Source organism: Podarcis tiliguerta, assembly GCF_965153285.1.
Source record: "Podarcis tiliguerta genome assembly, chromosome: 2".
In the NCBI taxonomy this organism is placed as follows: Eukaryota; Metazoa; Chordata; class Lepidosauria; order Squamata; family Lacertidae; genus Podarcis; species Podarcis tiliguerta.
In genome coordinates, this window is record NC_139535.1 from 91,878,210 (window position 1) to 91,894,905 (window position 16,696).

A 16,696-nucleotide genomic window follows, 5' to 3' on the forward strand; every position below is an offset into this window, starting at 1 on the left:
AAACCAAAACAAAAGATAGCCAAATAAGAACTGATTGTGCTCAGCAGCCATGGAATGCTGACTGACTGTCTGAGTTAAAGAAAACAATAGAAAAATGGGTGGGAGGGGAATGGAATAGAATGGAATATCATGCAGAAGACCATGGCTGACTGAACAGGAGTACTCCACTCTGCAACCTTTTACTGCAGGCCCCACATGGGTTTAACTAATAACTGATTGTGTAAATGTCTGAATATTCAGCTGCTTGCAGTAGCTAGAGGCCCCTTTTCAATTACAGGCAACTCCCCATTTATGCACATTCAAGGCACCCGCCACCGCACATGCACGCATTACAGCAAACCCAGAAGTGGCCCAAAAAGGGGCAAAAACAGCAAACATGGCGCAAGAACAGAATCTAGCATGAGCCTTGGCAATTGCGATGCCAGAAACACTTGCACTGACCTCTGTGGCCTATGGAGAGTTTGAGCATGGAGGTTTAGAGGGTCTTTGCAGACTTTTCAATAGTGTTCCCAGTATTCAAGATTTCACTTAAGCGTGCAGCGCCTCAGAACGTAATCCCCACATAAATGGGGAGTTGCCTACACTTCTCTTATATGCCAATTTGCACAAAGACAAGTTTTTAATATGTTACCTATTCTGTACCATACCAGATAGCAGTATCAAAACAGGTGCACATGTCTGCCAGAATGAAAGCAAAAATCCTTAATTATGTTTGACCCCCACCCCCTTATGGAAAGAGTGCTTTACAGTATGTCCCGTGAGCAGGGTGCCAAATGCAAGACTTCTGACACATTCTTCAAAGGAACAGCAAGGAATTGTATGTTTAAAAAAAGCAGCACATCAGAGGCCGCAATGACAGCATGCTCACCCGCATCAGAGAAGTCGTTCAGACTTTAATGCCTTGATGGTAGGCTAGTGTGGCTGCACTAGCGCTAGGTCGAAGATGAGTGAGGGAGCAATGCAGACTAGTAACAAGGTGCCTTTCAGGTGGGCATGGGGACAAGCTTTGCAGTAGAAGGGGACAGAAAGCCCAAACGGGCAGGATGTTTTGATATCAGATATCATGGGTGAGAGAACTGGAATTAACAGAAGAATAGCAAGAGATCCAGCAGTCATAGCATTCCTCTAACACCCGGAATGTAACTGCAGTCAGTTACAACTGAACAGAAAATCTACTCACGCCCAGATGGTGTAGGAGAGGAATATGGAGGCACCCAGGAAAGAAGGGAAGCACAGCAAGGTGATGAAAATGGTGCTCATGTGAGATGCACGCCAGGGTTTACTGGGAGACTGGCAATTTCTCATCAAGCTGGTCTAGGAGGGTGGAAAAAACACACAGTTTAAACTAGCTTATTCACTCTCCTAACAACCGCAACTTCTGAGTGGGACTCAGCCATACAGTGGTACCTTGGGTTAAGAACGTAATCCGTTCTGGAGGTCTGTTCTTAACCTGAAACTGTTCTTAACCTGAAGCACCACTTTAGCTAATGGGGCCTCCCGCTGCTGCGCGATTTCTGTTCTCATCCTAAAGCAAAGTTCTTAACCTGAGGTACTATTTCTGGGTTAGCAGAGTCTGTAACCTGAAGTATCTGTAACCCGTGGTACCACTGTATACTGAAGAAGATTGACCACAGCAAGCACTTTAAAGGGCAACGTGAGTCTAGAACACGGGTGTCAAACACAAGGCCCGCGGGCCGAATCCGGCCCGCCAGACCTCGTCATGTGGCCCGTGTAGTCTGGTCTATATATATATCTGTGAGGGAAGCTTGGGCTGCGGTGCGCGCGCAGGGCGCCTCGGGTCCCTTCTGCGCAGGGGCAGGCGCAGGCCTCCCCCTCCTCCAGCTACCTAGCTGAGACTTATTTGACACGGCGAGGGCGGGGTTGGATATGGGAGGCCGCTGCTGCTGCTCGCAACTTCTTTTCGGGCTCGCCGGGGTGAAATAAGTCCTGGCGGGAGTGCAGCGCGCCTGCGCGAGGTGGAACGCGGAGAAGGGCAGAGCCGGCTTCGCGTGCGTTGGAGAGAGGGAGACCGAGAGCGCGCTTGTGTTTCGGGAGCGCGCCCTGTGAATACTCGGGGCGGCGTGCTTTTGCTTTGCTTTTCTTTATTTATTTCTTTAGGCGCGTTTCCGCGCTGCCCAATGAACAGCATCCTCCGCCTCTGGGGATTCGTGATTCAAAAGCAAATTCGATACGCAAGTGCATGTTTTGTAAATAACGTCAGGCGCGGCTTCCGCAGGGTGTGCGTTGCAAAAATTTATATATGGGGGGAAAGCTGATAAGGAATTGGTTTATTTTTTAGGGTATTTACACATCATGCAATTTTTCCCTCAATGTTATTACAGGGTCCGGCCATCAGTTCCCACCCTCCTCAAAGGTTTAGGGTAGGTAGCAAAGGGGGGGAAATCCAAACAAATGCTCGATTAAAAATTGGGGAATGAGAAAAATTAAAACCTGCACATCTTGTGTAACTTAAACACCAAGCCAAGCAGGAAACAATTTTTATGTTCATATATGTATTCAAATGAAATCAAGGTGTAGTGTTCCATGAGCCAGAAGCTTTGCATTACTTAATCCAGCTGTTAAAGGTGTCATGGGCTTTGAAGACACTCGAACTCGAACCAGCCCTTTGAGGGTGACCAAACTGCTGATGCGGCCCCCGGTGAATTTGAGTTTGACACCCCTGGTCTAGAATCTTGCAGAACGAAAAGCAACCCAGTGGGGAAATGGCCAGTGGGAAAAGCAATAAGCACCCCTTCTCTCCCACTGCTTTTCTGCTCAGAATTGCACCTCCCAAGACTGTTTTTCATTTTAAAATGGGGGGGGGGAGGATTATAATATAATACACTTATATACACATGCATTTGACTCTCAGCTTCTCATGACTGATAAGAGTACAATCTAGGTTACTTCCCGCTGGTCAAGGACCTCTGTCAGGTTTCCATTTCCTTTAATTGTCTTCGGGACAGAGCGAAGGCAGTCTGGGAGGCAAGTCCACTCAGTGTGATTTGCTAGCTTGTCTCCACCTCAATTTCTCTGTCCACAAAACTTCCATAAGCCAACCCTCTGCTAATGCATGTCGCCTCAGTGCAGTGGAAAGTGCATTAGTGCCCGTTGGAGATGGGCAGATAAATTACCTTCTTAATATAGAACAGGAGCAGCAACTTGAAGATTTGGACAACAGGGAGGAGTGGGGCAAAGAAGACTCCCAGCCTGGGCGGGGGGACAAAAAGGAGAGATCAGTAGTTTACTTACGCTGAGCTTGTAAACCCCTGCACATTTTTGCACCAGAATCTCAAATTATGCAACCAGAATCCTGTGAAGTATTTTACATTATTCAATCTAGTTTCTGGCTTTTAAAGGAGGTGGAATTCTTCAGCAGAGAAATGAATGCACAGAAAGATTGAAGGTGGAGATGGATGGGCTACAAGGGGTCCATGATAAGGAGCTGTGCTTGACCCTAGAGGCTCCAGCCCATTGCATGTTTTTGTGGTGTGGCGATCCTATTTTAAAAGTTTGAATGATATAAAATAGGGTAAAAATACTGCAAATAAACAACCAACAACAAGGTGCAGATGTGCAGCAGTACCTGAAAGACTGTGGCAGCGGAGATTTAAAGGAAATTTAAAGCTTTCCTGCTTCAAAGTGGTTAATTAGGATTGTTTAATTTACTGCTGGTCTTGATATTTGTTTTAATAGGATTGCTATTTGCAGAACCTGCAGCTCGAAGGTAGAACAAGATGCTTTGCATGCATAAGTCCCAGCCTTTTTCAGGTAAGGCTGTGAAAACCTTAGACAGCCCCTGCCAGTCAGTGTAGACGATAGCAAGTAGGTGGTCCAGTGGCCTAATTCAGTACAAGGCAGCTTCCTCTGTTAACATATGTCATTGCACTAAAAGCCACCCTGAGCAGCTCACATGAGACAGGGTGTAGATGTTTTAAATAAAATGTATGCGATCTAAAGATCCTCTGCCGCCTTCAAAAACAGTTTGGTGCTTTTATCTGCAGGATGAGCAGAACATAAGACTATAACATGAATATGGAAATGGAAAAGGAGTGACCCAGCAAAAAAATGGAAATGGGCATCTCTCACCAGGTCAAGGTTTGTCCATAAATGAGCTCCAGAACATTTCGAGCAATGTCAAACTCAGGCCTCCGCTTACTCTGTAGCTTCTTCTCCAAAATAACCCTGAGTAGTAGTCAGAGAGAGAGAGAGAGAGAGAGAGAGAAAGAGATTGGGTTGTATCCCATGAAGTCATTGCACAAGGGGGACAACTTCTGCTCACATCTGCTCTGAGGATTCCCCAACCCTCTGGAGCAGATTCTGTGGGGTGTAGGGGAAGGAGATGTTCCATTGTGCCCATTGAAGTAGTTCTATTTATGCAATGACTTTACTGGATTCAACCCAGGACACAGATATACAGTTGCAGATACAATGTTATAAGTGCATTATACAAATGTGAAACTAGATGGTGCTGGTGAGCTTATGGCAAATTCAATATATTTTTCAAAACGCTTTTTTAAAAAGCATTTTTGTATGTGTCTAGATTCCACCCCAGTCAGTCCGAACTGCAAAGCAGAGCTTTGCCAGAGTAAGTTTTGGCATTTGGGAAAGGGATTGGCCTGATAATTACCTCCACATCAGCTCTGCGAAGAAGGTGTCCAAGAGACAGAAAATGAAATCCATCACCACCAAGCGGTAGAGCTCTTGCCCCACAAAGTTCTCCCAGCACTGTGGAAAAATGGGCAAAATGGAGAGGTGTTTCTCTTTCTGGAGCTCTTGGCCAACCAGTTTCTTCTGTCTGCTGTTGCTTCAGACATCCCTAGCAACAGAAGTTGAGTCCATCCCTGCTATGTGCAACGTGCCAGCAAAAAGATGACATTTTGCCTCTTGCTTTTGAAGGGGCAGGGCTCTATTTGCTGCAGGTTAAAACAAGGGAAAGCAACGCCAGCCTGCCTTTGCTGCAGCCGGTCAACTCTCCTCCTGTTCCACAAGATACTTTGCATTGTTCCAGTTTTAGCATGCCCAATGAACGGATTTAAGAAACTAATATTTGGCATAAATAAAGTTTAAAAGGTTATTCAAAGCACCAGAAAAGGTTTCCTGCTGCAAAGACCTTTCCCATTTCTCATGAGCTATTTGCTGGAAATTATGAACCATCCGAGTACACAAAGCCACTTTTTTGTGTGCCTGGCTTGGTTCAGTATGATAAAACCACAGAAGACCAGCAGTTGCTGGAAATGTCCTAGCAGCACCTTCACTTGCCACAAATTCACACTGACCTCCATTTCTGAAGTCGTCTCTTTCCTGCTCAGCCAGTGATAACACAGCAACCCTAAGATAACCATCTTCAGAATTAAGTTCCTGAAGACAAAAACAAAAAGAAAGAAAAAGAGGAAAGGAATTTCCTAAGAAACAATATTCTGAGGAAGAAAATTGTTTCCAAGTTAGATCGACTAAACCCACCCACTCCACCTCCAATTGCCAGAATGTTACCTGGAGAATCTGGTCACATCCACAGCATGCACATGGCTCCCCCCCAAAAAAAAATTCCTGGGAGATGAATTTGTTTAAATGGGTGCTGGGAATTGTAGCTCTGTAAGGGGTACGCTAGAGTTCCCAGGATTCTTTGGCGGAACCCATGTGCTTTAAGTGTGATCCACTTAGTTCTCTTGTTCTTCTGCTTGGCAGGAGTAAAGAGGTAGGGAAAAAGCTATCGCCAGCACATTCAGGCATGGAGGACCAACGCCAATACCTGGACACAAAATGCAGAGGAAGCAACATGCTCCTCTGTTTCAGCTGCTAGGCTCTGTGTTACCTGCAGATGGCGACATACACCTCTAGGACGGGAGATTCCTGCTTTTCCCAGGCAGCCAGGAGGTTGTATATGTAGGGGATGAGCAAGTTAATCAGAGACACCAGCAGAGGCAGGGCCAGGAGCAGGGCTTCTTTGCGCATGTAGTTGCTTGTCAAGAGCTTCTCATGATGAACCTGCGGAAGTGGTGCACCGTGGGTTACCTGTTCAATTCTTATTAACTCCCCACATTCAATGCAAACAGAGCTCTAGATTCTAGGAACGGGATATAAGTATCACAGGGCATCCTTTATGACTATCACTGAAATCACAACTTTCAAGCTGGGAAATTGCAGGAGATAATAATCTACATCTGCCTGTTTATTACAGTGAAAAGTGGCCACCTTTCATGGAAGAAACAAGTAGAAAGCTGGCACTGTTGTACTACAACTCCCATCACCCCAGGCCAGCAGGGGATGATGGGGATTGTAGTCCAAGAATATCTGGGGACCCAAAGCTGGGGAAGGCAGGCCTCATGTGAGCCCAGTGAATGGCCTCTTTCCCCAAAGAGACTAAGGAGTCCCTGCCACAGACCCAGAAAATCAGAGATAATGCTTGCTGCCAAGAACACATCAGGCCCTTGGATGGCAATGGAGCAGCCATCTCACCTGGTAAATGTATATAGAGAAGTAGTGAACTCCTAGGACACATCCCAGAACAATGCCCAGAGACAGAGTCCAGGCTATCAGTAGGATTGCCAGCCTCTGCAGTCTCTTGCACAGGTTTAATGGGCGAGACCTGGATCGCCGCTCAGCCAGACATTCCTGATAAAGGAAAAGAAGAAAAACAACCACCTGAGTGATACATGAGGACAGGGGCTGCAACATGACTTCCTAGTTACGTGGCCAATCTGCATTTCTTAGGGGTAGGCAATATACCCAATGCAAAAGGAGCCAGCGATAAATCTGTGGGAGAGGCACCTGGGAGTTCAAAGGAATCAAAGAGTGTGACTGTAATCTGCTCTGTAATATGGGGAGGTTATCTGTACAAAAGAGCAGATCAGAGCTGTTATCATCATCATCATCATAGGATTGTAGAGTTGGAAGGGACCCCCAAGGGCCATCTGGTCCAACGCCCTGCAATGCAGGAATCACAGCTAAATGATCCCTGACAAATGGCCATCCTAACTCTGCTGAAAAACCTCCAATGGGAGTCCATTCCGCGGTTGAACAGCTCTTAATGTCAGAAAGTTCTTCCTAACGTTTAATTGGAATCTCCTTTCTTGTAACTTGAAGCCATTCGTTTGGGTCCTACCCTCTGAGCAGCAGAAAGCAAGCAAACTCCATCTTCCATGTGGCATCATCTCTCAGGAAAAGTTTATACAGTTTGGAGAGGTATGAGCATCATGGCATAGATATCGCTGCACTATTTATATTCAGTGTCGTACAAAATGCCTTGTTACCTTCTCACATCTAGCTACCCAGAGTGGCTGCGGCGACCCAGTCAGATGAGTGGGGTACAAATAATTAATAACAACAACAACAACAACAACAACATCCTGCTGCACGGGATATCGAGAGCCCCATCACTCAGCCTTCCCAGGGAGACCGATTTATCCACCAAGCTTGTTGCATTTTCACAGCCTGAATTGGCACACTCAGTACTTGCCTTCAGGTGAGTGCAGATGTTTTCACTCTGAAGTCGGACGGAGCGTTTCTGGATCACCTTGTAGTCCCAGGCACAGAAGACTTTGATTGCCAGGTCCCCTGATGCACTGTCCACACGGTAGCTCTCCCCAAAGGAGTGGGACATGCTGCGAAGAAGGGAGAAGATACCGTCAATCAAGATTGCTTGTGTTAGAAATACTTTCTTTAAATCAAGTCCTCCAAGCAAGACCCTTCATGATTTTTTTTTTCATTTCTTAAAGTTATTTGCACTCTTTCTGATACCAGATTGTTGACCATCTGGCAAAAAAAAGAAAGGAAAAAAATAGAGAGATTCTGACACTGCCTGAGTTAAGTAAGTCCCATCATGTTCCATGGCACTTACTCCCAGATAAATACTGCATTGGATTGCAGACCTTAAAACAGATATTATTAGTGTTCACATGTCATAATAAACCATAAGGGCTTGCGACCAGTTTACTTGCAGGATCATCTTACTTTATATGCCTACTCAACTACTCTGACACTGTTGTGGCTGCCACGTAATACTCTTTCTGCAGCTCTGAGAAATCCATCTTATAACACGGTAGCAACAACGCTTTGAAACTCCCTGCCTATTGACACCAGACTGGCACCTTTGCTGTGCTCTTTTTGCTGCTTGCTTAAATCATTTTTGTAAAATGGTGACATGTTTAAATCTTTTGAACAGTTTTTTTAATAAAAAAATCGTTAAAAATATGTTTCAACTGTTCTATTATAATTTTTAACATTTCTTGTAAACTGCTTACAAGACTGCAGATTTAACAAAATATGTTACTATTTAGACTTGCAATATATGCTATCACATTTGAATGGCAATTATGAACCCTTCTTGATTGCTTTGTTGTTGCTGCTGCAATCCTTCCCATCCTAGAGGCCTCAAAATGCTGCTGGATTGCAATTTCCACAATCCCTGACCATCAGCTCTGCCTTCTGGGAATGATGGGGAGCTGAATTTATAATTATATGGGAGGATACCAGGTTTGAGAAGGTTGGGTGTACCAGACTGCAGCAAAAAAAAGCAGTAAGAAATACTGATGGGAATGAGGAAGTGTTATTTGGAGCCCAGCACCTCTGTTTTCCCCAGAGTGGTTGGGGAAACCCAGCCAGATGGGTGAAGTATAAATAACAAAATTAATATTATTTTCAGGGAATTGTAAAAAATCAGGAAGGATGCAGAATATGGAAGATACCTAGACATTTTTTAAATGCAACCAAGAAGGAAAGACAAAATGAAAAGGTTGAGGACAGGTCCTGTGTAAGAGAAAAAGCAAAGAAAACTCCTGAAACCCGTATCATCTCACCTGTACACCAGCAGAAGGCAGGTCACAAAGAAGGAGACACCGGTGGCTAACACGTAAGCCAGTGGCATATTGTATGGCAGGTGGACAGGCCTGCCCTGCCTGCAATTTGTGCTGCTGTTAGGGCTGAATGCGCAGGGGTCATTCAGTGTGAAGTTACTGTAGTAGCCGTAATACATCAATGTGTGGTTGAAGTAGCCCTGCAAGGAGAAGAGAAAAATGGTTTCCAGTCCTTCAAGTGCTTTACTCTTTGCCCAAGGAACTTGGGCACAGCAACATGGGGATGGCTCACGCATGAATGCTTGACACAACCACTGATGACACTGATGACCTTGGGTTAAGTACTTAATTCGTTCCGGAGGTTAACCTGAAACTGTTCTTAACCTGAAGCACCACTTTAGCTAATGGGGCCTCTGCTGTCTCTGTGCTGCCGCCACGCGATTTCTGTTCTCATCCTGAAGCAAAGTTCTTAACCCAAGGTACTATTTCTGGGTTAGCAGAGTTTGTAACCTGAAATGTCTGTAACCTGAAGCATATGTAACCCAAGGTACCACTGTACTCACAATTCCCCCATTTCTTCTCAGAGGAGTCTGGGGTTTTTAAAACCCTCATGGGCTAAGCAAACACCTCTGCTGTGCAATTGTTTCCAGAAGTAGTGTTGGAATAAGGAGAAAGTCATATTTTACGTTGTGATGGGGGATTTGTGGCCCTCCCAATCTTGCTGGACTACAGCTCCTATCGTGCCTGACCACTGCCTGTGCTGTCTGGGCCTGATGGGAATCAAACTCCTAGGAAATCTGAATGGCCACAGTTTACTCACCCCCGCTTTTAATATCACTCCACACATGCCACGATTAGAAGTACGCTGCTTTATTCCAATGGCAGCAAAGGGACATCAGATGTATTTGACAAATGCTTACCGCTCCAGTGAGGGGCTCAAGCCCTGTGAAGGCTTTGCTGTTGGGTGTGGTAGGAGGGTAAGCAGCCTGCACGGCAACCACGAAGACCAGCAGGAGCAGAAACAAGAAGAGATTGAACATGAGCAAAGTCTTGAGGAACAGGAAGTAGGAGAGGATGCTGGACCCAAAGCGACCGCTGATCTGCTTGAGGGAATAATGCCAGGGCTGGAGGGTGTGACGGAGGGACAGAAGGCTGTACCAGAGATTCCGGAACCCCTGCAGGGAAAGCAGCCTTTGATCAGAGAAGCCCTTCAGCTGAAGAGATGGTAGCTTTCAGCAAGCCATTGGTTGGGGCCCTACAGGTGTGTTTCACCAACACACAGTTAAGCAGATCGTTCCATGTCCTGGTGAGGGTCCAGGTCATGTGCAAGAGGAGAAGGAGAGGGAGGAAATCCCCTTGCATTAGTGCAACTATTTAGTTGACTCCCAAGCACCTGAGCTACACTTGACTAAGCATCCAGCCCAACCCTACTGGACTCCTTCCCGTTAGCCTTGGCAAGATAAGTAAATCCACTGCAATCCATTGTGTCATCGTGTCCCCAAACTGTGGTCTGCTAGTTTCATTCAGGGGGTCTGCTGAGCATCTATGAATTTGTGGTTGAAGATGGGAGATGCCACATCAATCAGATTGGATATTCGTATTAATTTTTAACTGTCTTTTCATCGCTTATTTCTTATATTGTGTTGTATCGTATCACCCTTTGAATTCTATGGAACTGCAGCTGCCACAACAGGCAGAAAATCCATTAAGTGGTTCCACCAAGACCCTCAGCTATTTTCAAGTGGTCTGTCGGGGGGAGAAGTTTGGGAGCCACTACATTATGTGAAACATGCAGTCACGGCCTGTTTTGAGCAAACCACTGGGCCACAATCTCTGAAGTGTGAATTACAATGTTCTAGCTCACTGGGGTGCGGCACAAAATGAGTAAATATTTGCTTTGCATGTGGCACAGTAAGAATGTCATAAGAATATTAAGTGCCTCCTCTCCCAGCCCAGCTTGGAACCTAACATGGTGCCTTCTCAAAATGCGAGCAGAGCCAAAAATGAACTTGTGTTGAAGAGAAAGTCTTCCATTATCTATTTACTTCATTTCTATCCCACCTTTCCTTGAAGGAGGTCAAGATAATGTACATGATTCCCCCCCCCCCCCCCCGAAAAAAAAATCTCATTCCCGCAACAATCCTGTGAGGTAGGTCAAGCTACTGGCCCAAAGTCAGCAAGAGAGCTTCATGTCTGAGTGGGAATTTGAAGCCAGGCCTTGAGTACAACATTCTAACGGCACTAGAATAAACTTAGAAAGAGGCTCCTAAACGATTTAATGCCTTGATGGCATTAACATAAACTCCGTAACTGGCAAAAGTAGGGCCGACTCAAATCCTTAAATACCCCGTGGATTTCTTAGAAGGATTCTGATGGATATTTCCACAGCTATGCAAGGAAGATTCTGGAGGCCACACTTCTTCTCAGAGAGGCCTCTGAGTCTGTTTTTCTCCTCACAATATAGATATACAGTGGTACCTGTTCTCATCCTGAAGCAAAGTTTTTAACCTGAGGTAATATTTCTGGGTTAGCGGAGTCTGTAACCTGAAGCGTATGTAACCTGAAGCGTATGTAACTCGAGGTACCACTGTACTAATGAAGTGCTTGAGAAGCTGTTGTATGGACAAATGAGGGATTTCATTAGTTGTATGAAAAGAATTGGCCTCAATTAGGCAACCTTGTACAGTGGTGCCCCGCAAGACGAATGCCTCACAAGACGGAAAACCCGCTAGACGAAAGGGTTTTCCGTTTTGGAGGTGCTTCGCAGGACGAATTTGCTATGGGCTTGCTTCGCAAGACGAAAATGTCTTGCGATTCCTGAGGTTTTTTTTCCACTCCCCACCCCCTTTTTCTAAGGCACTAAGCTGCTAATAGCCTTTTAGCAGCTAATCCGCTAATCCCTTGAGCCTTTAATAGCCACTAATAGCCACTAAACCGCTAATCGCGCTAATCCGCTAATGGGCTTGCTTCGCAAGACGAAAAAACCGCTAGACGAAGAGACTCACGGAACGGATCACTGTATCTAGAAAGGGTGTTGGTAAAGTTATGCCCTCATTTAGCAGCACCTTCAATGGGCGTAAGCAGAGATTCTTCTCTCTTTCTAGGGGCAGCTGGTGGTGCCAAAGCAGGCTGACCTTTCCAGGCCTACTTCTAAAGCATACATTTAAATCAGTAGTATACCACTTTAATAGTCACAGCTTCCTCCAAACAAATCCTGGGAACTGTAGTTTGTTAAGGGTGCTGCAGGTTGCTAGGAGACCCCTATATGCTTCATAGAGATGCAATTCCCAGGGTTCACCAAGAAGAGGGATTGATTGCTAAACCACTACTGTGGCTCTGTGAGGGGAACTGAGGTGTCCTAATACCACTCAGCACCCGTAACAAACTACAGTTCCCAGGATTCTTTGCAGGAAGCCATGAATCGCTGCTTGGGTTCCGAGATATTCAGGGGAGGCCTTTCTCTCAGTCCCGCCATCCTCACAGGCACGCTTGGAAGGGACGCTGGAGAGAGCCTTCTCAGTGGCTTCTCCCAGACTTTGACACTCTCTCCCTAGAGAAGCTAGACCTGCTCCCTCCTTGTTGTCCTTCTGCCTGAAGGTGAAGCCAGTTCCCAACAGGCTTTTGGGAACTGACTGTTTTTAAGGAAAGGGCTGGTGCTATGCTGTTCTATTGTAAATAATAATAATAATAATAATGGGGTATTAAAGTGTTTTAAAGGTATGGCACAGATGTGGCCCAGGACTATGCAGGGCAGGTGAAGTTCATGACTTACTATGATGATGTGGTATTTAAGCCGGCTGCAATGTGACAAAGGAGCTCTTGTCTTGGGTTTCATCAAGGTGCCTGAGTACCCACTTGATTCCTGCCTACAAAGGGACAGACAAACGGATTTTTATAGAATCATTGCAAAAAGCTGCTCTTTAGATGAGAAGTACTAGCTCCTCATGTCGTTCAGCACACTCACCAACTGCTCCCTTGATTGCAATTATTATTATTATTATTATTATTATTAATTACTTATACCCCGCCCATCTGGCTGGGCCTCCTCAGCCATTCTGGGCAGCTTCCAACAGAATATTAAAAACACAATAAAAGATCAAACATTAAAAAACTTCCCTAAAGAGGGCTGCATTCAGATGTCTTCTAAAAGTCAGGTAGTTGTTTATTTCCTTGACATCTGGTGGGAGGGCATTGCACAGGGTGAGTGCCACTGAATATCATTCCTGCCCATTTTAGTAGTGCTGAAATGGCTTAAAGGCACTGACCTCAGCTTGCACTTCTCGCCCAGGCTTAGAGGCATTGTTCTCAGCATGCTGATGCGCTGGCTGGCTGGCAGGCTCCGGAGTTCTTTCACCAGCAGGCTGCGTTTGTCTAGGGAGGGAAGTATATAGGATGTTTAAAGGCCACTGCTGGATGAGGTAAACTCAGCTGCATTTCCAATTGCAGGCATTTTGGCGAAAGAGAGAAAATGTCAAAAAGAAAAAAGTACCTCCTTGGCTCCCCTTCCTTAACACATTTTGAACTGGGTATTAAAACAAACAAGTCGTACAGAAAACAAGAAATAAACCACACACTGGATTCTGCAGCTCTGGAAAAGTGTTTGTTCCATGGCCTTTCCTGGCAAGGCTGACCCCCTGTACATTTTCTTGAGACAGGGCCATAACATGATAATGCTGCCTTGAAGGGCTATGGTAGTTGATCCTCTGAGCAGTCCTTGGCCTGGAAAGGTATTCTGCCCCACCTGCTCTGGTGAAAAAATCCAATTGTTCTAATGATGCAAATATTTGGAAGGGTGAACCATATGCACAGAACAGCGACCATAAATTATTATTATTGGAAGCTTTTAATGTTTAAAGGATTACTATACTTTAATATTTTGTTGGAAGCCACCCAGAGTGGCTGGGGAAGCCCAGCCAGATGGGTGGGGTATGTATGTATGTATGTATGTATGTATGTATGAATAAATAAATAAATAAATAAATAAATAAATAAATAAAATAATATTATTATTATTTCCCTAAAATGCTCATCACTCAGACAGCTGCACAATGAGTACACGGCCCCTTCTAATTTTTTGCCAGAGTATGCATAGAATCATAGAGTTGGAAGAGACCACAAGGGCCACTGAGTCCAACCCCCTGCCAAGCAGGAAACACCATCAGAGCACTCCTGACATATGGTTGTCATGCCTCTGCTTAAAGACCTCCAAAGAAGGAGACTCCACCACACTCCTTGGCAGCAAATTCCACTGTCGAACAGCTCTTACTGTCAGGAAGTTCTTCCTAATGTTTAGGTGGAATCTTCTTTCTTGTAGTTTGGATCCATTGCTCCGTGTCCGCTTCTCTGGAGCAGCAGAAAACAACCTTTCTCCCTCCTCTATGTGACATCCTTTTATATATTTGAACATGGCTATCCTATCACCCCTTAACCTCCTCTTCTCCAGGCTAAACATGCCCAGCTCCCCAAGCTTTCCATAGCGGACTTACTATCCTCTTCCTCATGGCTGGAATCCAGGTCTAGATCAAGCTGCCGAATGCTGGGCCGCGCAGAGCGGGACACTTCTTGAAGAGGGGCGCGGGTGCTCTTCCGGCGCAGCCGGGCAGTGCGGTTACAATACTGGGAGATGACAGCTCCTCTGCTGCGGCCTGCAAGAGGATGGGAAAGAAGATGAGAGGAAGGCTCCTGGTCTGATACCATGGAGAACTTTCAGTCCCTATCATTTGTGCCCCACGCTGAAAAGCCTTAACTCTGAGACTCTGCCTCTTGCAAAGGCACTTCCTTGCAGGCTTGCTCCAACTCACCAATAGTTCGGCTGGGCATGCTGGCCAGGATGCGCAGAGTGGCTGAGGAGAAGTCCGGATGTTCTGCCATCTGTCCTGCTGCCTCCCAAGCCTCAGTCCGGCGGGGAGGAGAAACCGTGTAGGCCAGATTATCTGGAGGGAAGGGAGGAACGAAATGATTTACTGCATAGTCTTGGGTACGGAGGTGGAAGGGGTGTGGCCAAGCTCCTGAGAACCGCTCCATTGGAGCAGGGATCCTCCTTACCTACTTTTCATTTCCAGTTCCGTGCATGCTCCCTCGTTTTAAATAAAAGCAGTGCTTTTCGAACTTTTAAATACTTTGCTACCACTTTTGAACTTATTGTGCCTTCTCTCTCCAACCTCAGTTCAGGACCAACCTTTTGTTCCACAGCAGACTTAAGAACAAACGTTGAATCAGGCATACAACCCCTCTGGTCCAACATTAAATATGACAATCTTTAATGAACAATAGTATTGCAACACTCCAGTTCTGCTAGTGCAACAGACTTCCATTTGCACAATGGAACTTCCTTCTTCTCTCCCCTGAAGGCCCCAACCACTTGCCAGAGATGGCAAAAATTAGGTGCGCTAATAGAATGTACTTATTCACAGATATGTGAAACTTGTATGCATGGTACAGCAATTATGCTGCCTTCCTGATGGTCTGAGACATTGCATTGTTGTGGAAACCCATCCTTGCGTTGATATGTGTGTGTGTGTGTGTGTGTGTGTCTAGGTTCTTTGGTTTCTACACCTTTTGAGTTCTCCACAGCTTCAATGCTGTTAACAAAGGAAGCTTCAAGGAGCCCTTGGGAGATTATTATAAACTAAATTAAATTAAATGGCACATTTTGTCATCTACGCTGAGTCGTCTATACCGCTGGGAAATCTCCCCCAGTGTTTCTTGCCAGAGGCTTCCGAAAACACATGAAGAGTGAAATTAATATTCAGCACAACAAAAAAGCAAAAAAACAAACAAAACAACAACAACCCAAAAACATCTCAACTTTCATCACATCTGAGAATCTCACAAGTTCACTGCCAAATCTGTCTCTTAGTCTGCAAGTTCATGAATTCATAGTTTTGTTATTTGTATTTCATTCTTCAGTATCCAATAATTTGGTTCACTCATGTAGCATAACAGGTTGCTTAAAATACAAAAATTAATGTCACAATTACAACTGGTATTTTATATAAATCATTTTGCAAATAAACAACAAAACAAAACAGCCGAAATATGTGGAAGTTCTTAAAGCACACAATTCCAAAATTCTCTTATCACTATGTCTTGGAGACATCTAAAGTTTCTGAGTAAAGAGAACAAAACCAAGGGTCTATAACTTACATAGGGGCACTTTCTATATACACATCTCAGACTATTTGAAGGTCTCTGTCATGGTACCAATGCTCTCGTCTTTGAGTGCTGTAGCAGTGTTAGCTGCATAGTCTCCCTTGGAAAAAATATCATACAGTATTAACCAAGGAACAGACAGAGCTGTTTCTACTGCATTTGCCAAAGTAACTGAATTTTGCTTTGGGTAAAATTCACCGGCTTCTGCAAGCCAGTGTGGTGCAGTTGTTAAGAGGCCCAGGCTAGGGCTAGGGACACCAAGGTTCAAATACCCACTCAGTCATTAAGGTCACTGTCACCATGTCTTAGCCTAACCTACTTCGCAGGGTTGTTGTAGAAGAAAGAACTGGCTGAAAATTGAATTAAAAAAAAAGACGTGAAAATATAACAGTTTGTTCTCATTCTACTTTCACTACATACAGATTGCAAAATCAGCTTTTCACAAATAAAACAATTCTGATTAGCTTTAGCACACCTGCACTTTAGTGGAGGCTAAAATGTTCTGAAATTAAGACGCTGTGCATTTAGCAATATCTGTCAACCCTGACTTTCTAAGTGAGAACTTGGAAGCTACATCAAAACTCTTCCCCAGGTTTTTCTCCTGCTCTACAACCACATTGGCCTCTGAGGAAAAGCAGAATCAAGAAAAATTACTTCCACCACACAAATCACACTCCATCACAGCTATTTCCCTGAAGCAATCAGAGGGATGATATCCACCCAGCAATTCTCAACACTGAGTCACATTG

The 16,696-nt window shown here is 45.0% G+C and overlaps 1 protein-coding gene and 1 long non-coding RNA gene across 8 annotated transcripts in view; one reads left to right on the forward strand and one right to left on the reverse strand.

Annotated features, from left to right (window-relative positions):
- Window positions 1-16,696, reverse strand: part of TMC6 (transmembrane channel like 6) — a 30,328-nt gene that overhangs the window by 4,151 nt on the left and 9,481 nt on the right. For all 7 annotated transcript variants that reach the window (XM_083430171.1, XM_083430172.1, XM_083430173.1 and 4 more), the window contains 14 exons: window positions 14,597-14,728; window positions 14,282-14,440; window positions 13,061-13,166; window positions 12,568-12,661; window positions 9,716-9,970; window positions 8,799-8,995; window positions 7,460-7,604; window positions 6,460-6,615; window positions 5,816-5,988; window positions 5,280-5,361; window positions 4,631-4,728; window positions 4,090-4,185; window positions 3,135-3,210; window positions 1,181-1,314 (listed from right to left, as the gene is read on the reverse strand). In XM_083430171.1, the coding sequence (XP_083286297.1) occupies window positions 1,181-1,314; window positions 3,135-3,210; window positions 4,090-4,185; window positions 4,631-4,728; window positions 5,280-5,361; window positions 5,816-5,988; window positions 6,460-6,615; window positions 7,460-7,604; window positions 8,799-8,995; window positions 9,716-9,970; window positions 12,568-12,661; window positions 13,061-13,166; window positions 14,282-14,440; window positions 14,597-14,728 (1,903 nt within the window). The remainder of the gene's footprint in view (window positions 1-1,180; window positions 1,315-3,134; window positions 3,211-4,089; window positions 4,186-4,630; window positions 4,729-5,279; window positions 5,362-5,815; window positions 5,989-6,459; window positions 6,616-7,459; window positions 7,605-8,798; window positions 8,996-9,715; window positions 9,971-12,567; window positions 12,662-13,060; window positions 13,167-14,281; window positions 14,441-14,596; window positions 14,729-16,696) is intronic.
- Window positions 9,977-16,694, forward strand: LOC310672694. The gene is made up of 3 exons (XR_014508728.1): window positions 9,977-11,483; window positions 11,822-12,392; window positions 14,967-16,694. It is a non-coding gene; the product is annotated as an uncharacterized lncRNA (long non-coding RNA).